Source organism: Gorilla gorilla, chromosome 17 (assembly GCF_029281585.2).
Source record: "Gorilla gorilla gorilla isolate KB3781 chromosome 17, NHGRI_mGorGor1-v2.1_pri, whole genome shotgun sequence".
NCBI classification, from domain to species: Eukaryota; Metazoa; Chordata; class Mammalia; order Primates; family Hominidae; genus Gorilla; species Gorilla gorilla.
Window position 1 is genome coordinate 106275707 of NC_073241.2, and position 22112 is coordinate 106297818.

The window sequence follows — 22112 nt, forward strand, 5'->3', positions numbered from 1 at the left end:
CAGAACCTCAGGCACCCAGTATCTACCTCTGTCATTATAGATTTGCCTGTCCTGGGTATTTTATAGAAATACGTGGCATTTTGTGTCTGCTTCTTTCACAGCACAGTGTGCTCAAGTTTCACCCATGCTGTTTGGGTGGATCAGAACCTCATTCCTTTCCATTGTAGGATATGCCACGTCTTATTGATCCATTCATCGGGTGATGGACATTGGAGTTATTTCCATATTTTGTTTATTATGAGTAATACTGCTATGCACATTTGTATTTAAGTGTTTGTGTGGACATGGGCTCATTGCTCTACCTGGGAGTGGAATTGTTTGGTCATATGTTAACTCTGTTAAAACATTTGTTTTCCATTGTGGCTGTGGGATTTGACAGCCCACCGTAGCGTGGGAGGGCTCTGGTTTCCCCACATCCTTGCCAATGGCTATTATTGCTTCTCTTATGACCGGCCTTGTGGATGGTCATGAGCCTTCCCACGTGCCATTGTGGTTTTGCTTTGATTTGCATTTCTTCGATGGCTAATCATGTTAAACATCTTTCACAGACACTGAGAAATGTCTGTTCTAATCCTATGCCCATTTTAAAATTGGATTATTTGCCTTATTGAGTTGTAAGAGGTTTTTATATTCTGGCTACTGGACCTTTATCAGATACGTGGTGTACAGTTAAAAATATTTTTAACATCTTCTGTTATCTGTTTCATATACTCAGTGTATTCATTATAAGTTTAATATCAGTGTATATTTTGTATAAAGCTTTATTTGAAAATGAAGATATACTGCTTAGAAACATAGAGCCAAGCAAAATAAGGAAAAGTTTTATTGACTGGTCCATAGGTTGATGATTGAGGAGTGGTTTTAGTGGATATTGGAAAGATTGCTGGCAGTAGTTTATATGGTACTTTGAAGGGCCTGCTACGGAGGCAGAGAGCAGCAATATATGACTTTTATAAGGAACGGTGGAAGAAAGACAGAAATAGGAGGAAAATAGCTAATTACTTGGTTCTGTGTCATTGGTCCAGAGGAGAGAGGGCCTTCTATATGGGACTTTATTTGAAAGTAAAGCTGTATAGAAGATTTATAGACTAGTTCTTAATGCCTCATCTACCTCATGTGCTATGGGAATGATGAAAAGATGGATTGGAGAAAACATTTCTGGGGTAGAATCCACATGTTGCCAGTTTAAATGTAAAAGACCAAGGACAGAGGGGACTTGATTTGTTTTGAAGACTGTGACTTCACAGAGCCTGCTGATTTCAGTAGAGAAGGCAGTAAGATGTCCTGTGTCAACTTCCATGTTCTTAAAACAATCCCATTTCTAAAAATTGGAAACCCACACCAAATAAACTGTCTATAATTTTGTAATGTACTTTTTTTTTTTTTTAACCAATGTCTGCTAAGCCTAAGGATAATGTTGTGACTTATTAAACATATCTTTGTTTGGTTTTGACTGCTTCTGGTTTTAAGGTAGTGAAATAGGATTGGTTCCAGCCGTTTTTTCTGTTTCTGTGCTTGTAGGAGTGAAGGCGTTCAGCTGCAGTGTGTGCAATGCTTCCTTCACCACCAATGGCAGCCTCACCCGGCACATGGCCACACATATGAGCATGAAGCCTTATAAGTGTCCGTTTTGTGAGGAGGGTTTCCGAACTACAGTGCATTGTAAAAAGCACATGAAGAGACACCAAACAGTCCCCTCTGCTGTGTCAGCCACTGGAGAGACAGAAGGAGGAGGTATTTTCCATTTGTTGATTCAAGGTGTATTAACCCGATGCTAATTTAGGAATGAATCCATTCAAAAATCACCGTGAGTATTTTGACCTGGCTATATATAGATTAGTTCAGTAGCACCCTGAGTTTTTAATAATTTTATTTTCTGATTATGAAAGCCATACATGCTCTTGGAAGAAAAATTCAGAGGTGCAATGAAGAAAACATCTGCTCTTACAAATCACCACGCGCTGAGTTAGCATTCGCTCTCACACTGTGTTCTTCCTTTCGTGCTTGGGCGCGCATGTTGCTAGAGACTTGAATGTTTTTAACAAATATGGTATCTTGCTCTATATAGTGTTGTAGTATGCTTAATTTTTTGTCTACTGAAGTTTATTACAGGCATATTTAATTTATTGAACACAGGCCTACATCAGTTCAGATGACTCCATGGAATTCCATCATATTTTATTATATAATTTTCTGTTGATGGGTTGATGGATGTGCAGCTAGTATCTGGTCTTTCACTGAAATGGTAATGGTAGCATTTATGGACTGCTGTAACCCTTGGTAAAACCTGTGCTTGCCATTACGTTGTCTCATGTAATAGACGCAAAACACCGCATAGTTGGAGGGATTAATCTCATTTTGTACACTAGCCATCTAAACATTAGACACGTTAATTCGCCCAAGTCCCATACCAAGTGGGAGATCCTGAGTATTATTTTTGTGCTTATACTTTTTGTACTTATAAGACAACTTCTTTTTAGGAAGTTCCACAATGAAATTATACAGTTAAGAATAGAGCACATTTTATATTTTGACACGTTGCGCCAGCACACAGATTGCAGTTTTTAAATCTGTGTGTGTTCTGACACTCTTGGAGGTCACGGCTGGTCTGAGTGTATGTGTTGGCCTGGGCTCTTGCCTGTGCCGTGGCCATCCTGTCCTGGCACAGTTGGTGTGCAGTGTTGTCAGTGGATCTTGTGTCAGTGGCTGTGTGGAGACAGGGGTGCTAAATGGGGACTGTCATCGGAGGTCAGACCTGCTGGTGGCCCATCATCCTCTCTCAAGGTACTGCCACCTCTGTCTGCTTTGCCACCATCTGACCAAAAGACCACAGTGAGACCATCTGGGGTCCCCGGTGGGTTATGGCAGTCTACCTTTCTCTGCTGTTTTGAGGAATAAGTCTGTAAAACTTGCCTAAACTCCCTCAAAGTAACAAAAACTGCAACTTAACCATTGCCAGAGCCATTGTGCACCTCATTTCTTTAGTAGATAATTCTGGAATAAAAGTTTCTGACCTGTTAAACTGAGATAGTTCAAACTCTTTAATCTGATGATACTTAGTAAAGCCTTTATTTCCATTTTTAAAATTCTGTCATGAGATTTCATAAAGTATAAAAAGAAAATGACCCTTTCCTTCAAATGAGTTAAAGGCTATAGGACATCCAGGCATTATTTCTAGAACCCTGTCATTTGGAGAGTGTTAATTTATCAGCCAAATACAAATAATCTCTAAGCCGCTTTACATATTCTTTGCTGTCAATTAATAAAGCTTCTAATGCTACTGAATTCTAGCATCGATTTGGGAGTTCTGTTTGGGCTTCATCTCACTGCTACATATTTATTTAGATTCACCTTGTATGCCTTGTTTTCCTTGGATCATTGTGGGGGAAACTGCAGATGAACTCTTGTCCATAGGAGAAAAGTCACGTGTTAAATTGCGTTGTTTTGCCCAAACCTAGAGACTTGGATAGGGGTTAAATTCCCTCACATTTATTGTGACGTTAGCCTGCTTGGCCTAACACTTGCTGACTGTTTCATGCTGTCTGTCTGTCGTGCTTAATTTTGTTGTTCTCTGTCTCCAGTCTGTGCTATACTGATTGCGTTCTCAGTTCCTTAAAGAATGTTAACAGAGTTACCTCCTTATTTCCTCATGTGTGTTGGTGGGGCCGCTATCTATAAGCTGCCCTCAAATCATTCCAAGCTTTATTGGTATAATGTGGACTTTCAGTTTGCTGTATCTTTTTCTGGAATTTCTACGAGATGGACATTGAGTCCACTGGCTTTATCCTCCATGACTTTCTCCCTCAACCCACACCCTCGCTGTCCTTTGCTCCCCTCTCTTTCTTCTTCCCTCCCCAATCCCCTCCCATCTCTCTTTTTTCCCTTTTATGTGCTAAGAAAAATTATCCAGTTTGTTTTTAAATTTACTTATTTGGTGAATTAATCACTGTCCACTTTGCAATTTAGTGTTTCTGTTGAGTTGTAAGTTTTTTTCAGTCAGTCATACAATAATGACCTCCTTGCTCCCAGCCAAACTTTTTTTCCTTCTCTAGTATTCTTTTTAATCAATTGGAATGCGTCCTTATTTTTCATTTAGGAATGAATACTTATGCATATAGTTCTGTCTCAGTATCGGCTGAGGATTTGTTCCTGGACTCCTGAGGACACCGAAATCTGCAGATGCTGAAGTTCCTGATATCAAACAGCATAGTATCTGCATGTAACCTACACGCATCCACTTGTATACTTTAAGCCATCTCTAGATCACTTATAATACCTAATATAATATAAATGCTATGTAAATAGTTTGGGGTTCTTTTGAGAGACAGGGTCTCACTCTGTCACCCAGGCAGGAGTACACTGGCACAATCATAATTCACTGCAGCCTTGAACTCCTGGGATCAAGCAATCCTCCCACCTCAGGCTCCTGAGTAGCAGGGGCTACAGGCTCACCACCACGCCTGGCTGATTTAAAAAAATTTTTTTTTTGTAGAGACGGGGTCTTGCTCTGTTGCCTAGGCGGTCTTGAACTTCCGTGCCAAGCCCCACCTTGGCCTCCCAATATGCTGGGATTACAGGCGTGCGCCCCCATGCCTGGTTAATTTTTAAATTTTTGGTAAAGATGGAGTCTTGCTATGTGGCCCAGGCTGGTCTCACACTCCTGGCCTGAGGCAATCTTTCCATCTCAGCTTCCCAAAGCAGTGGGATTACAGGTGTGAGCCACTGCACCTGGTTGTAAATAGCCAGTATAGTGTATCGTTTATTGAATAATAACAAGAAAAAAAGGATCTGTATTTTCTAACTGCTGTTGGTTGAATCTATGGATGTGGAAGGCACAGATACAGAGGGCCAACCACATATATTTTTAAAGTTTTATTTTCTTCTTTATAGTAATTGTTTTTAGTTGGGGGCCGTTTGCTAATTTATTAATTTGGTCTCCCATTTTTGGGCTTCTGGTTTTAAAAAATCTGATGGTAATTCATTTTTTGCCCTTATTAATAAATGAATATCTATATTTATGAATACCGGTAGCTTGTGTGGACACTGTCAGCCTCAAAGCTTACTCCTGAATTTTCAGGGAGGGGTAGAAGCAGGTCTTTAATCTGAGCATGTTCCTAATGTTGGTCATCACTCTCCTAAAGGATGCCCTTCACTTGGCTTTTTTTTGGTTACATAATATTTCTACATATTTATGACGCACATGTGATATTTTGTTTCATGTATAGAACGTGGAATGATCAAATCAGAGTACTTGGGGTATTCATCACCTTAAGTATTTAGCAGTTTCTAAGTATGGGAACATTTCAAGTTCTCTCCTGTAGCTACTTTGAAATATACATTGTTGTTAACTAATCACCCTACTCTGCTATCAAACATTAGAGCTTATTCCTTCTATCTAAGCGGATGTTTTCACCCCTTCACCAACCTCTGTTCATCCCCCGCCCCCCACTTTCCAGTACACTTGGCTGTTTTCTTTCCATGACCTAAGTTTCTCAATAGAGGTGGGAAAATATAGCAACTCTCTACCATCATAAAAATAGCTTGGTTGAGTTATTAATTTTCATTACATACATACCTATTTAGTTTTAATTGTTTTGCTAAAAACCAAGTTTTCTTCATTACGATTTTGATCCCTTTTCCTTGATTTTGTGTAGACATTTGTATGGAGGAAGAGGAAGAACATTCTGACAGAAATGCATCACGGAAGTCTCGTCCTGAGGTCATCACTTTCACGGAGGAGGAGACAGCCCAGTTAGCCAAGATCCGGCCGCAGGAGAGCGCCACGGTGTCAGAGAAGGTCCTGGTGCAGTCCGCGGCAGAAAAGGACCGCATCAGTGAGCTGAGGGACAAGCAGGCGGAGCTGCAGGACGAGCCCAAGCACGCCAACTGCTGCACATACTGCCCCAAGAGCTTCAAGAAGCCCAGCGACCTGGTGAGGTGAGGGCATGGCTACGCCGCGCGGGTTCCGCTCTGAAGACTGGAGGTGCAGGCAGCTGCTCCTTTGGTGATTTTCACTGCAGCAGGGCCATTAGTTTCTGAACCTGGTGTCACCTGAGTGATGGCAGCTTACTTACTTGAATGTATGGTTTTAAGCTTGAATTAGTTCTCTGTAGTAAACTCATTCAGAATATTAATTAGCCTGTTTTCGGCTGTGCATGGTGGCTCACACCTGTAATCCCAGCACTTTGGGAGGCCGAGGCGGGAGGATCACCTGAGGTTGGGAGTTTGAGACCAGCCTGACCAACATGGAGAAACCTGGTCTCTACTAAAAAATACAAAATTAGGTGGGTGTAGTGGTGGGTGCCTGTAATCCCAGCTACTCGGGAGCCTGAGACAGGAGAATCGCTTGAACCTGAGAGGTGGAGGTTGTGGTGAGCTGAGATCATGCCATTGCACTCCAGCCTGGGCAACAAGAATGAAACTCCGTCTCAAAAAAAAAAAAAAAAAAGTCTGTTTTCTCTATAGATTGCTTATGCTTATTTCTGTATGGTTGTCATAGTAGTAAACAATGAAAACAGATGTATCCATTGAGGAAGGCAGGGCTCTAAGCTTTGTGGACAGGCAGAAGAGCAGCAGGCGCCCTCCTGCCTCTGAGGCCTGCCAGTCAGTGTGAGGAGTGGGACACAAGCGCGTGACAGGAGGGAGACTAATTGGCAATCGGCCAAACAGCAGTGGCTGATACATGAGATCGAGTTGAGCAGAACCATGAAGAATCTGGAAACCAAGACCCATGGTAAAGAACAGAAGGGGCTCTCAGAATGTCCTTCCTTTCTGGAGAAAGGAAGACCAAAGTATCAGCGTTCTCCTGAAGAATCAGAAGAGTTTCTGTATATAACGGGGATGCTTATGTTTTGCTCTAGGAGATAGAACTAATTATTCAGCAACTTAATAAAACAAACTGTGAAGATTTTAATATTGCAGGATGTTTCAGAAAACCAAAGGGTGTGTTCCTTGTACTCTGTTCTACAGAGGACAGCAGCAGGTGCTGCAGGGAAAGGGTAGGTGGTTTCAAGGAGCTGCTGGGTTGGCAGTGCCACCCTAGTGAGCACACACCTTGACTGCTGGCCTTCATGTTTCGACCACAGCAGGAAGGGGAGGTGTGTTCAGCTAGAGAGTGACAATGAGGGAGGTGACTGGAGAAGAGAGAGAGCCCAGGTCCCACTGGGTGGTGTGGCCACAGGACCCTTCAACAGCGAGCTCTCGTTGAGCCATGCAGTGAAGTTCCGGGGTAGGATCTAAGTTGATGGTGTGATCTGAGGTTGGGCATAAGACATAGAAAGTTAAACTAAGGAGAGGAGGAGCTAAGGGGTTGTGATGGAAAACTTGAGATGTTTATAAGAAGGAGTCCAGTCTGGCCAGCAGTTGTGTGTGGCCTGGAGGAACTCATGAACTAACTGATAGGGTGAGATAGTTTTCCAGTAGGGGTTAGTGGTGGAGTCATAGATGAGAAAGTCAGGCCTGGCAAGGGTGTCACATGGAGGTGTTGAGACAGCACTTTGTGACCTGCCTGTGGGTGGGGCGTGCCAGCCAATTAGCAGAGACAAAATGCTACCAAGGCGACATAAAGTGCTAAACATGTCTCCATCGACTGTACCTGAAGACCAGAAGAGTGGGACATTCTTTTTTTTTTTTTTTTTTTTTTTTGAGTTGGAGTCTCGCTCTGTCGCCCAGGCTGGAGTGCAGTGGTGTGGTCTCGGCTCAGTGCAAACTCCGAGAACGGGACATTCTTATAGCTGTGTTTTCTTCTTCTTGTCCGATCTTTCGTTTTAAAAAAGTTCAAGGTTCAGACTCCCAGTGAGTAAATGTGATGAGAAACAAAAAATGGTACTGAAGGTTGTCCTGCTCCCCAGAGATAAGCACTGTTAACAGTTTTTTGAGTATTTTTTTCGGAAATGTCTAGACATATACCAATGTTAAGTTGTACGATTCTCGTTTTTAAATTTTTACATATCAATGAGTCAGAGGTATTTTTCTTCGTCAGTATCTATAAACCTATTTTATTCTTTTTAATGGCAATGTAGGGTTCTGTTGCATGGGGATACCAAATTAATTTCAGCAGACCCCTCCCGACGAACACTGAATTTCCACGCTTGGTGACTGGCAGGGCGCTGTGGTGACTCTTCCGTGAGCCTGTGTGCCTCTGATGGCTCAGTGAGGGTAGAGTCTGGCAAAGGCCACCAGAGGGCCGTGTGCCTCTGTCTTTCAGAGACTCCGAGTGCCTGTTTTACAGCTCCAGCCAACAGGATGGGGGAAACGATATCTCGTCGTTTTCATCTGCTCTTCTTTGATTCTAAGTGTGATTGAACAGCTTTGCATATGTTTTTTGGCTGTTTGTATTTCTTCTGTAAACTCTGTGCATTGCCAACTTTTCTACTCTGATATCGTTTGGGTTTTCCTGCTGATTTGATTTGTCAGAGTTCTTGGGTTTTTTAAGGAAATTGTCTTTTTTATTTTTATTTTTTTTTTTGAGACAGAGTCTCACTTTGTCACCCAGGCTGGAGTGCAGTGGCGTGATCACGGCTCACTGCAACCTCTGCCTCCTGGGTTCAAGCGATTCTCCTGTCTCAGCCTCCTAAGTAGCTGGGATTACAGGCGCCTGCCACCACACCCTGTTAATTTTTGTATTTTCAGTAGAGACAGGATTTTACCATGTTGGCCAGTCTGGTCTCGAAATCCTGACCTCAGGTGATCTCCCCGCCTTGGCCTCCCACAGTGCTGGGATTACAGGCGTGAGCCACCGCTCCTGGCCCTAAGGAAATTATCTCTATTATTATTTGTCTTGCAAATATTTTGGTTGTTATTTGGATTTGTTTATGGTATTTTTTGTATGGAGTGAAGCTTAAAGTTTTTCTTGGCCAAACTTAATCAGAACGTAGTAACACCTAATTTTAATTTATATAGTTATAAATTTCAAATCATGAAGTCGTTTGTCAATATGTCTATAATCAATGCTTTTTGGATAGGCATGTTCGAATCCATACTGGAGAAAAGCCATACAAATGTGATGAATGTGGAAAGAGTTTTACTGTGAAATCCACTCTTGATTGTCATGTGAAGACTCACACAGGTAAGGAAAACATGCCTGCGTTATTGGTAGAGGTCTTAGGATAGCATTTCGTATGTTTTGTTCCTATATATTTTGTGTACATAAATACTTTCCAAATTATAGAACGCTTAAAAATGAGGCACCATGAAGAAAGTGATATAAAAGATTTTTTTATTCCTGACACAGGGAAAACTGTCCAAATGACACTAAGAAAAAAAGGGATTAGGTCTCAAAAGTTGAATTTTTCTTAAAAATTGTCACGTATTCTTACTCATGCTTAAATAACTTTGTTAAAAAGATTACCTCTTAGTCTCATTTAAGCCAAAGAGGTTTAGTTTGTTGAGGTTTTGTAAAACCTGGCACTTAGCAAATCTGATGGCAGTTATCATTTCATAATTATTTTTATATGGGGAGAAACTCTTGCAAAGGCAGAAATGAATGTCCAAGTTTCCTGGCCTTTTTCTCATCTTCATGTTGTCTGTGCCTTTGCTTCTGGAATTCTGCACAGTGCCTCCTAGCGGTGGGGAGGCTGCCTCTGCCTCTGCCTGCTTGGGAATCCTGTAGTCCTCCTGTGAGCTCTGTGGTCCTAGACAAGGTTCTCCTCTCAGCCACAAGTTTCTTCTGCAGAAGATGGGGCTAATAGTTGTACCTCCGTCTTTGGGAGTTCAGACATTTAAATAGCTTTAAGCATTAAGACATTTAAATAGCTTGGAAAAGTGTTTGGCCTTTGGTAAACACTTAGGAATGGATTGGCCTGTGGTAAACGCACAGTGAATGCAGAGCTGTTGTTATAATGATTCATAGAATTATGATTATGAGACTAATTTACATTCTTCATTGTTGGTTATAAGCAGAATTCAACAGACAAGAACAAATGGACTTTCACACATTTACCTGAAGCCCTGTGATTCTTTTCTGATGGGTTAATATTGGTAACTAGATAAACAGATCCCTGAGCTTGTTTATATGACTGTCCTGTGTGCAGTTTTTCTGTTGTTTCATTAGGCTCCCTGTATTTATCTCTTTTGTGTAATGCAGTGAACTTTTTGTGGATATGGAGGGCCCGGCATCACTTATCTTTGTGCCCCCAGGCCTAGGGCACGGCCTCTCATGCAGCAGGTGCCCAGTGACGTCCACGATGACTTGGTGCACGCTGCTTCATCATTTCCTTGGTTTTGGAGTTCAGCGTAGGCCACGTGGATAAGGACTAGAGATGGAAGTCTCTGGATAAATACCTTTTGGTGCCTCTTTCTCCATTCTGAAGTAGAGGTGTGATTTCTGAGGAACCCAGGGCGGCGTTGGGATAGCAGGTTGCACTAGTCCCTTGGTGGATCCTAGTGTGCACCATCCTGTAAAAATTAGCATTTGTTCCTGGACAGTAGAGGGGAAAAGCCAGCCAGGAAGTTTTTCAGCTCCCAGAGGCTCTAGGAGGGTGGAGCCTATGCTCATGGTGCGCCGAGCCTTTGTGGCCTTTGATATACCCAGTAATCATGAAAAGAGCCTAAGGAACTAGGTACATGACACTAGGCACACAGCCCTTTGACCCTAGCATAGAACTTTCCTTTGCATATTCTCCCAGTGTGATGCCTACCTGTGCTGGCATTGTGGTTGCCCCTGTTTGGCAGAAGAGAAGATAGAGAGATGCTGAGATGTTAAAGTACCATTTGTAAAATTAAAGAAAAGTGACAGTAATTCAGAGCCGGGCTGTTAAGTCATACCACCCATTAGCTTCTGATAAATATAAATCAACTACTCCAATCAAGGTTCAGAATAATGCAGTGGTTTAGAAACACTGTAAACCTCAAAGGCTTGTGAAAATGCTAAATTCAAATTGTAAACAATACACTGTTAAATTTACAATACTGCAGCAATTGCCTGTGACGTCCGTAACATCTTATAGGTGAAAGGGATTCTCATTAAAGTACTTCCATCCACTGATTCAACATATTTACATCCATAGTGACAGCTGAGTGGGGTGGGGGTGAGTGTCGCGACTGCTATCGCCTCTGTTGATTCTTGGCTGGGCTTTTCACAGGTCAGAAGCTCTTCAGCTGTCACGTCTGCAGCAACGCCTTCTCCACGAAGGGAAGTCTGAAGGTCCACATGCGTCTGCACACGGGAGCCAAGCCCTTCAAATGCCCGCATTGTGAGCTGCGTTTCCGTACCTCGGGTAGAAGAAAGACACACATGCAGTTTCATTATAAACCAGACCCAAAGAAGGCCAGAAAGCCTATGACTCGAAGCTCGTCGGAAGGACTGCAGCCTGTAAACCTCCTCAACTCCTCCTCTACTGACCCAAACGTGTTTATCATGAACAACTCTGTTCTAACAGGACAGTTTGATCAGAATCTGCTGCAACCAGGACTGGTGGGCCAAGCTATTCTCCCTGCCTCTGTGTCAGGTAAACGCTGAGCCGAGGGAATGAGAGCAGCAAAGTGATTAAACTGTTCTGTGCTGCTTCTGTCTGTTCCCACGACAGAAGAGATGTTGTTTACCGTAGCACCATGTTTCCCTTCTTTGAGCCTTTTCCTTATAAGGCATTCGGAAAAATTGGAATTCCGTCTTGCAGACATTGCTGCTTTCCATTTCCCATTCTGTCTTCCATGCCAGCTGCTTTTTTACACTAAGCACTTTGTTTAGCTTTTGTTTTTAGTGGGTGTAAACTTGTTTTTACTCAGTTGGCATTCTCATAAATTTAGTAGTGAGAAGTGTAATTTATAAATACTCATTAGCATTGTTTTTGATATAGTGCAGTTTTCCAGTTGTTCTTGCGTCTCATAGTGCTTGAGAAGTGTTACATTTTAGCTAGTTGTGTTGATTTGTGTACCTGTGAGTAAATGCAGCCGTTGTACATGGCAATCAGATGTCCTGTGTGCCCTTCTTTCTGTTTCTGTGACTCGTGGCAGGATTGCAGCCTGACCACCACTCAGTAGTAGTGGTTGTTTTGAACCTTTGGCTAATCAGTAGAATCTTTTTGAGCTACTTTTCTGATACGTTTAAAGTGGGCAATATGAGTATCTATTTCACAGAGTTCTGGGGTGATTAGACAGTGTGTGTGTGTGGTATAAAGTGTATCTGTTTCACAGAGTTGCTCTGCGGTGATTAGACTGTATGTGGATATAGTAAAAAGTAGGTTTCTGAGGTGATGAGACAGTGTATGTGTATATGGTATGAAGGAGATTTCTCGGGTGATTAGACAGTGTATGCGTATGGCATAAAGGAGTATCTGTTTTACAGAGTTGTTCTGGGGTGATTAGACAGTGTATTTGTGTATGGTATAAAGTAGGTTTCTGGGGTGATTAGACAATGTATGTGTATATGGTATAAAGTAGGTTTCTGGGGTGATTAGACTGTGTGTGTATATATGGTATAATGGGTGATTAGACAGTGTATGTGCGTATATGGTAGAAAGTAGGTTTCTGGGGTAATTAGACAGTGTGTGTATATATGGTATAAAGGGTGATTAGACAGTGTGTGTGATTAGACAGTGTGTGTATATATAGTATAAAGGGTGATTAGACAGTGTGTGTGATTAGACAGTGTGTGTATATATGGTATAAAGGGTGATTAGACTGTGTGTATGGTATAAAGGGTGATTAGACCGTGTGTGTGTATATAGCATAAAGGGTGATTACACAGTGTGTGTGTGTGTGTGTGTGTGTATGGTATAAAGGGTGATTAGACAGTGTGTGTGTATATAATATAAAGGGTGATTACACAGTGTGTGTGTGTGTGTGTGTGTGTGTGTATGGTATAAAGGATGATTAGACAGTGTGTATGTGTGTGTGTATGGTATAAAGGGTGATTAGACTGTGTGTATGGTATAAACGGTGATTAGACTGTGTGTATGATATAAAGGGTGATTAGACAGTGTGTGTGTGTATGGTATAAAGGGTGATTAGGGCCAGGTGTGGTGGCTCATGCCTGTAATCCCAGCACTTTGGGAGGCCGAGATCGACGGATCACGAGGTCAGGAGATCGAGATCATCCTGGCTAACATGGTGAAACCCCGTCTCTACTAAAAATACAAAAAAAAAATTACCCAGGTGTGGTGGCGGGCGCCTGTAGTCCCAGCTACTCAGGAGGCTGAGGGAGGAGAATGGCGTGAACCTGGGAGGCGGAGCTTGCAGTGAGCTGAGATGGCACCACTGCACTCTAGTCTGGGCGACTGAGCGAGAGTCTGTCTCAAAAAAAAAAAAAGGGTGATTAGACAGTGTGTGTGTATGGTATAAAGGGTGATTAGACAGTATGTGTGTGTATGGTATAAATAAAGGGTGATTAGACAGTGTGTGTATATGGTATAAAGGGTGATTAGACAGCATATATGTGTATATGGTATAAAGTAGGTGTTCGTATTCCACAACAACATTGTATTGACATAATGTGTACAACTTATGTATTTAAAAATCCCTATGTAAAAAATGAATTACTTTAGTTTTAAGAAGCATTCATAATATTCGGTCATTCTCTTTCTCTTTCTCTGGCCAGCTGGGGGTGACCTGACCGTGTCTCTGACAGATGGGAGCCTGGCTACCCTAGAAGGCATCCAGTTACAGTTGGCTGCTAACTTGGTTGGACCAAATGTACAGATTTCTGGAATCGATGCTGCCAGCATTAATAACATTACGTTGCAGGTATGACACCTTCCATGGTCTCCTGTGCTGTAATTCTCTTGGCATCACAGAGAAGCATGAAGTTTTCATTACAAGTACCTGTGCTGCTTTTCAGATTGATCCAAGCATTCTGCAGCAGACGCTACAGCAGGGCAACCTATTGGCTCAGCAGCTCACGGGGGAGCCTGGCCTGGCCCCACAGAACAGCTCTCTCCAGACGTCGGACAGCACGGTCCCTGCCAGTGTTGTCATCCAGCCCATCTCAGGCCTGTCCTTACAGCCCACAGTGACCTCTGCGAACCTGACCATAGGCCCGCTGTCTGAGCAGGATTCAGTGCTGACCACTAACAGCAGTGGTAAGAGCCACTCACTTTTGCTTATTTTGACAGCTGGAGTTTCAGTTTCTTGCTTGTGATTACATATTTGAATTTAGGATGTTATGATGTCATTTTCTTCTCTTTGTAGAAGAGAATAAATCAAATGTCCTGAGAATAAAATAAGCTTTTCTTACAATTAATGATATGTATTTAATATATGCTCTTAGATTATTACTACCTTCATTTAATTACTCTTTTCATCCTGGCTTCATTTCCTCGCAAGGCTTTCTTCTTAGACGAAGGAATTAGAGATGACTGATGCTTTGTTTTAAATCTTTGTCTTATTGAAATATTTAATAACAGTTTAATTAAAATATTTTTAATATAAAAACAGGGGAAATTGGTTTTTTTGAATCTCAACTTTGTTTTGCTTTGTAATGACAATCAGGGACCCAAGACCTCACTCAAGTGATGACTTCGCAAGGTCTAGTGTCCCCCTCCGGCGGTCCCCACGAGATCACCCTGACCATTAACAACTCCAGCCTGAGCCAGGTCCTGGCACAGGCCGCTGGGCCCACTGCCACGTCTTCCTCGGGGTCTCCACAGGAAATTACCCTGACTATCTCCGGTTAGTAAGTTATAATTTTAAACATCTTTTCACCCTGCAATTTAAGTACTGTATATCTTACTATCTCTTTTCCTACAATACTCTGCTGTGCATAAAGCCCGTGCTCAATATGTATTTATAATTTATGGGAGAAGTTGAAGTTTAGTGAAAATAATGTATTCTAATTCAGATCTGGCACCAGAAATGAAAAATTATAGTTTCTCATGTCACTTCCAGTTTGAGTACAGTCAGTTATTTAATTCTTTCATTCATTGACTCATTTTTAGAGAATAAGTTATTTTTGTTTAGGAAACAGCAGAAAGCGTAGCTTTGTGGTTCTCACTCATGCTCCATGAAACTGGTATAAACTGTTTACATTAGGGCATTTTAGATCCGCATGGCACTCTCTTTACTGTATGTCTTCAGAATTCTACTAGGATTATATAGGAAAATTGAAACATGGGAGAACATTGAAAAGTAGATAAACGGGTAGGAAATACCCTTTGGCAGTAAAGCCCACCTAAAACTGGCAATCTAATTCTCTCCGCCAGTCACCAGGCTGACTTATTCCCTGTCTTAGGGCTATGCTGCTCGCATTCTGACTTTTCTCCTTGTGTGCCTTCCTTGGTCCTTACGTATCATTCATTCCCATAGTGTGTTCGGATCTCAGTGAGCATTGAACATATTTTCCTGGTGTGCTTTGCTCACGTGACTCTTAACTATAAACTCTTTGTATTACTAACAGTCATTTGTTAATTCAGCAATTTTTAGAGCCCTTACTATGTGCTTGATATTATTCTAGTAACTTCCACAGATATTAACTCATTCAATATTAGTTCATTTAAGACTCGTAACCTGATGATGATGTTAACAAAGACATTTTGCTAGGAATCAAAACACGCTCCGTGGAGATCTGACGTGACAGAGGGAAGCAGCCCCACTTCCCTGAAACACACCTGTGGAGAAGGACAGCATTCTAGATGGACTCAACCATGAAGGGCAGGATTTCTGCTGTTTCAGAGATATTTCTGCAGAAATTAATTTCAGAACTGAAAGAAAAGGTATTCATAAGAAAACCAGAAGCTTTCTTTTTCAGGAAGGTGTCTTCATTTCTTTTAATATATTAGTGAGAAATTTGAGGAACTGTTTTTAGGTACAGCTTTGCTTTTAAATGAGATGCAGTGGTTTTTAGATGCTGTTGGACAGCAAAAATTAACATTGAATTTTATATAATTCAGTAACCTTCCTCCTTTTAAAATTATATCTGAATTTTAATGTTGGAAATACAGAAGAGTTATAATATTTTAGGAAAGCTATTTGGTTGATCCAATTAACTTTCTCGAGTACACTTAATATAAGAAGTATTGTGCTAGGTCCTATCAAAACTACATAGTGCATGGTTCTTGCTCAGAGTTAAGAAAATGTATTCTTCAGTTTGTGGATTGTGCCTCTGTTCTTCCTGTGTGTTATTATTGGCCATTTGGTTATTTTGTTAGTATATTTGAAAGTGTAGATGAATATAACTAATATTTTAAGAATTTGGCTTCAGCTGTTCTAGGAGAAAACCTTAAATGAGTTAATGAAATAAGTTTGGTTTCAACTTTGGGCTTCAGATTGTTTTTTCTCACTTATTATGATGGATAATGAGAATTGGCCATACAGTTCCTTATCCCGTTTTGAAAGGGCTGCAAAAAGCATTTAATTTACGGTAACCTGTTAAAAGCATCTAGATATTCCATAGAAGTTTTCAAAGATTTCATAGTGTGTTCTTTTTTCCATTAACACATAGGATTATAAATGCATGCAAGTACTAGAGAATGCACAAATCACTTCAGCTAAGTTTTGCAGACTTTAGGCAGTTCATGAGTCCTAGCATTCAGAAAAAGGTTACACGTTGAGTGAAAAGCAAAGACAGTCCTTTGCCTCCCGGAATTACCCTGTCCAGATACAATGAAAGTCCTTTTACCTGATGTTTTCAGCCCAGTTATTAATAAAAAGGTATATAAAATTGGGAACCAAACAAGTGACACCTGCATACTTTGGAGATTCATCCACGGATCTTTTGAATATGGGTCTGCTCAGGTGATAATACATTTTCTACTTTTTAAAATTTTTGCCTGTACTTATGTTCATCATGCAGTTTCATCTCCTGTTTCTCTTTCTTTAGCATTGCATGAGAATGTAGGTCACTATAAAGCAATCATAGTGCAGCATACTTTTGTCTTTTGAATCTTTTTCTGTCTGATTTTGTGTAGTTGTCTTGCCTACACCTATTTTGACAGCAGAATGTTTAAAGTATCTTGTCTTTACCAAGTTTTTCCAAGGCATTCAATTTGGTTTCCATTTGATGTCCAACAGATTTTTTATTCTCATATTCATTTCTAGTTGCCATACTATTTGATTTCATTATATCATTACAGTAGCTGATGAAGCTGGCATAAACGGGTTTTGAATCAAGCAAATGTGTTTTAGTAGGAATGTATTGCAGGCATGTTAGTGTGTACTTGAGAGCATTCAGAACACACAGGATAGGAACACAGCACACGGGAAACCGCAGCATCGTGGGCTCGGCAAGCCTGCCCAGTGGAGGGCAGGGAGGGGAGGTTCTGTTATCGCCTGGTGATGCCCCTCAGATCCTTTTAACATGCTTTTGCTATACCTGGCAGTGCACTATATTTGGAAATATTTTCAATTCATTGATAGTTTCATTCCACACAGTGTGTGATTTTTAGGGCCTAAATACTGAGTTAAAGTAGAACTCATAAGAAGTATTTTTAAAATACTTCACAGCTTAAAAAGTGTGAACAAATACTGTCATTTAGGGCAATGCATTTTGTGGTCTCATTTTCATTTTTCCATAAATTGTACTGAAATGACAATGAAAGCTTCGAGGATATAATTATATGTTTAACACACTTGCCAATACGCATCTTAGAATGTTGTTTTCAGATACAACAATATTAATTTCCATTTAGGTCAAGAACTTATTCAACACACTTCTAATGGAAATAGTGAACTATTAATAAACAGGAGCATAAGATTGTTAGTGCCTGAAATCAATAATCAATCTACAGGTGCCACCCTAACAATAAGCAATGATCAGCTTCTCTCCCAGAGCACAGCATTGAGCTCTTCAGGCACACAGCACACGAGTTAGCCAAGAAAGACATTATAAGAGGTCGGAGCTAAAGAGCTCTGCCCACAGTCAATGAGGAGTTAAACTGTCCTTAGCATGACAGGTGTGTCAGCGTCATGCTTTGTCACATGGATTATCATTCTGTAAGGATTAGTGGCTTATATCTAATTCTAGGATACAAAATTCTCTCTAATGTTACCAACCAATTGATGATGTTACTTTTTAAGTCATGAAAGTAAATAATTTTATTCAACTGTACAAAGCATCGTATATTTATACAAGTTAGCATGTTAATAACTCCATGTACAAAGCTGTCCCTTTCTAACCCAGCGCTGGAAGACTCTTACTTAGCTCATTACTTCTGCCCTCCAGTGAGAATTTTCTGACACCAGCTGAAAATAGAATTGAAAAATGGAAAGGAGGCAGCTTTCTAAGATTTTAAAGCATAGAATTTTACGAAAAAGAAACATATTAATATTGGCAGAAACTGCAATTACTTTTGCACCAATGTAATAAATGAGCTCATGTAAGATAAATGACAGTTTCATAAGTAACCATTAACAGTTTAGGATAACATACCTATCTCGTTCTCTTCACCTTGTAGAGATTGCATTCACTTCTTAGCCTTGTTATTTTCCAACTATGTATATCACTTTGTGAGGAAAAAAAAACTAATCTTCAGATATGTTTGTACCCAAAAGCTAGACCTCTTTTCATGCTTAATTCTTAATTGAAACGACCTCTTGTCCCATAGTTCATTTATTCCATAAAAGATTATAGTGTCTGCTGTGTGGTAAGAATTGTGCAAAATCTGGGACTGTGACTCTGGGCAGGTCAGAGCTGGTCCTGTGTTCTGGATCTCAGAACAAATGGAGTACAGACATTTTTTTAAGAATCCACAAGTGACCATAAAATTACAGCTGTAACCATATATAAAGGAGAGGTGATGGCACAGAGAGCACATGTCACAGGGGGTGGCTCTGTGGCTTCTTTGAGGACATCCTGGCTGAGCTGAGAGAGGGGCTTGGGAGTGTGGTGGCTTTTCTCCCAACGCCAGCCACTCAGCTTTGCATGGCCCATGGTGGCCTTTAGCTGAAGCAAGGAGGTGTGGATATTTTAATGGGTGGAAGGTCCAAAATATATGATGTATTGTTGAAGTTAACATAGCAAATGTTTTTCTCCAAACGTTTTCTAAAACTCATAGTTGGTGGTTTTTAAAGGATCAGGCAGTGTGTTCTTCTCATCTCTAGAATTCTAATCTTAGGCTGTGAGTTCGTCATCTTTCCCCTGCTGCATGGTTCATGTTGCAATGTGAAGACGTGCTGCTTGTGTGTGGGCCAAAGCGAGTGGTAGTCGCTCGTGGTGCAGAGCTCTGGGTGAGATGTCTGGATTCATGCCCTGCTGGCCGGCCTCACTGAGCAGGAAACTGGCCGTCAGCAGTGCAGCCTCATGTCTTCCTGGAAACTCTGCTGGACATCCTTAGTGAGCCCCTGGCACATTGATGGAGAGACAAGTCGAGTTGTAGAGGTTTCAGTTTGAGTGGAGTGGTGTTTGTGCCTCTTGGTGATCCTGGATGTTTGTAGGCGCAGCAGATTGCTTGATTCGAAATTGGGGACGTTCTGACCGAAGGGAGAAGTTGGATGGAATGAGGGCGCACGCACTCCAGGGCTCTACTCTAGCTGCCCGCGTTTCTTTAAACTCCTGTGATCTGGCTAGTTCGGTAGTAAGTGCTGTACCTATAAATTCACCTCCACAGACGCATGTTGGAAGTGTCACACCAGCATCTCACACTCAGGTGAGGGTCCTCTCAGGGCAGGTGAGCTGTCCTCAGTCAGTGGGTGCAAGGCTCCCACATGTTATGCAGCTGACATTTCTGTACAAACAGCAACATACCCACTTTGCTGATTTGCATTTTTTAAATTATTATTCTTTTAGACCTTTTTTTAAAGAGCCAGCCGAGGCCGGGCATGGTGGCTCACGCCTGTAATCCCAGCACTTTGGGAGGCCGAGGCGGGCGGATCACCTGAGGTCAGGAGTTTGAGACCAGCCCGGCCATCATGGTGAAACCCCGTCTCCATTAAAAATACAACAAATTAGCTGGGCTTGGTGGCGGGTGCCTGTAATCCCAGCTACTCGGGAGGCTGAGGCAGGAGAATCACCTGAACCTGGGAGGTGGAGGTTGCAGTGTGCCGAGATTGTGCCACTCCAGCCTGGGTGACGAGCAAAACTCCGTCTCAAGAAGAAAAAAAAAAGAGTCAGCTGAGAAAATCAGTCTCTCTCTCTCTTAGGCTACTTTAGCTTATATCCCACTTGTTAAATTAAAAAAAAAAAAAAAGCTTTTCAAGGGATTGGGTGACATTATAAAATAAAAGATGAATGCATAATTAAAGAATATTTGTGTATTAATGTGATATCGGCTATTCTTAAATACAGGCTTAGTTTTATGTGATCAAGTAAGTTGTCTTGTGTTCTTGAATACTTTTGGCATCTTTGAATAATCCTGGGTATAGGAAGCAATTGTTCATATATTGACCCACTCAATCCTTGATATTAAGCAGATGTTTTTAGAGTGGCTTGCACATCCCATTTGTCCTAGTTATAATTATGTAGTGGATCTCAACTGTATAGTAGTAGTTAGGAGATTGCCTCTTAGTGAGCAATATTTATCTAGAGTCAAAGTCAGTTTCAGATCTAGCTTGAGGCCACACCACTAATAATTGAAATTAAAATGACATTATTTTGAAATTAAACATGACTCTTCTAAGGTAAACACCCAAAAACCTCTAATGCCCATACAAAACTTATGTTGAGCGTAATGAATATGTATGTGGCTATTATTATTTTTTGATTCTCTATGCAAGCAAGGTTTGGTTAAGACTCATCAGCTTCTAGGTTAACTCTGGCTGTTTCATCTTAATCGAAGGCATTGAAAGAAGTGTATCACCACTTAGGGATTTGCGATGAATCCAGGCGAGACAATTAGTCAGAATTTCACGTGCAGGACAAAAGCACATGCTTTTGTTGAGATTCGTGATGCAGGAGTTGAAGACTATTTCAGAGTTTCATCCCGACAACATCCATTCCCAAATCTGACACAAAGAGTTTTCCTTAAGAAGTGATCCCATAGAATGTAAGTACTGTCTCAGAAGCAGATCGTAGTCTTGATAGAGGCTTGAGAAATTTAGCACAACTTTTTAAGGAATTCATCTCAAATGAGTATTATCTTTTTGTTCTTACCTTCGTCCACTTTTAAATTTAAGATAATTTTGATGAATAAATTGAGTTCTGCTTTTGATGAAAGAAGCAAAGACCAGTATTTGTTTTCTATTTATTTGTAAGGTTATTCTAGCCTTAATTTCTTCTAGATTTAAGTATAATCACTTATTTTATTTTTAAATAGTTCAACAATTTAACATTTCCCATTCCCCGGTGTATATTAAAACTGAAGAGGACGTTCTCATCCTCACGAGTTGTCCCTTTGAGTGACCTGGATGCTTGGGAACGAGGGGCTACCCCGATGCTTCTCTCCTGTTCTGCCGCCCCCACCTCTTGTCTTCCCACATTTCAGTTAATCGCAAGAAAAAACTGATATCATATCTTTTAAACTATTTTTAGAACCTTACAAAATTATGTTTTCTTAGAAGCTATGAGGTGATATCCCAAGAGATTTAAGACAATGTTGGGTTTGATGAGCGTACAGTTTATTAATCTTTTTCACTTATTTTTGAGTCGGAATCATAAAGTCAGACTTGTATTGCTCTATACATGCTGGAGGAACAGTGGTTTCAGAAAAATAAGTGAAGAATAAAAGTAAGAGTCTACAATCTTCACTTCAGCATGGGATCTTCATTTTCATGCTAAGAGTATTTAATTTGAATATAAAATTGTAGCTTTTAACAAATAGATAGTTAAGAGCTATTTGTAGCTTGTAATTTAACTGCATGCTTAAGAAAATTTCAGCTTTTTTCTGCTCTAGTCATGTGTTCTTTTCAATCATATTGAGGACAGTTTTACTGGAACCGGTATCATCCTCTTTGTGGAAAATCCATTGAATTAGGACATTATTAAAGGTTCACTGTTTGAGTTGAAATACGAAATTTGGCCCTGTCTGAAGTTGTTTATTATTTTCATTGAACTCTGTGTCAGGTTTCACTTTAATCAAACACAAGGCTTCTCTATCTTTTTACATTTTTCATGCTGCACAGTCCCGGAACCTCTGATACCTTAATAATCACTAGAAAGTCAGGATTAGTTGACTGGTGGGAGTAGGGAGAAGATCTTTGGTTCCTTTATTTCAGCAGTTGGGGTGAGGTTTGAATTTTTGCTGTGCGCTGGCTTCGCCTTGGCTCTAAGTGTGATCCTGGGCGAGATTCACAGGCACATGCATCTCTTC

The 22112-nt window shown here is 40.9% G+C and overlaps 1 protein-coding gene across 5 annotated transcripts in view; it reads left to right on the plus strand.

Annotated features, from left to right (window-relative positions):
- ZNF236 (zinc finger protein 236) overlaps window positions 1–22112 on the plus strand; it is a 147868-nt gene that overhangs the window by 91889 nt on the left and 33867 nt on the right. For 4 of the 5 annotated variants that reach the window (XM_019014241.4, XM_055368266.2, XM_063699320.1 and 1 more), the window contains 7 exons: window positions 1522–1734; window positions 5655–5937; window positions 8964–9067; window positions 11082–11447; window positions 13535–13680; window positions 13775–14015; window positions 14425–14604. In XM_019014241.4, the coding sequence (XP_018869786.3) occupies window positions 1522–1734; window positions 5655–5937; window positions 8964–9067; window positions 11082–11447; window positions 13535–13680; window positions 13775–14015; window positions 14425–14604 (1533 nt within the window). Of the gene's footprint in view, window positions 1–1521; window positions 1735–5654; window positions 5938–8963; window positions 9068–11081; window positions 11448–13534; window positions 13681–13774; window positions 14016–14424; window positions 14605–15471; window positions 20922–22112 lie in introns of those variants that run through there. The other variant, XM_055368267.2, reaches the window with a different exon arrangement.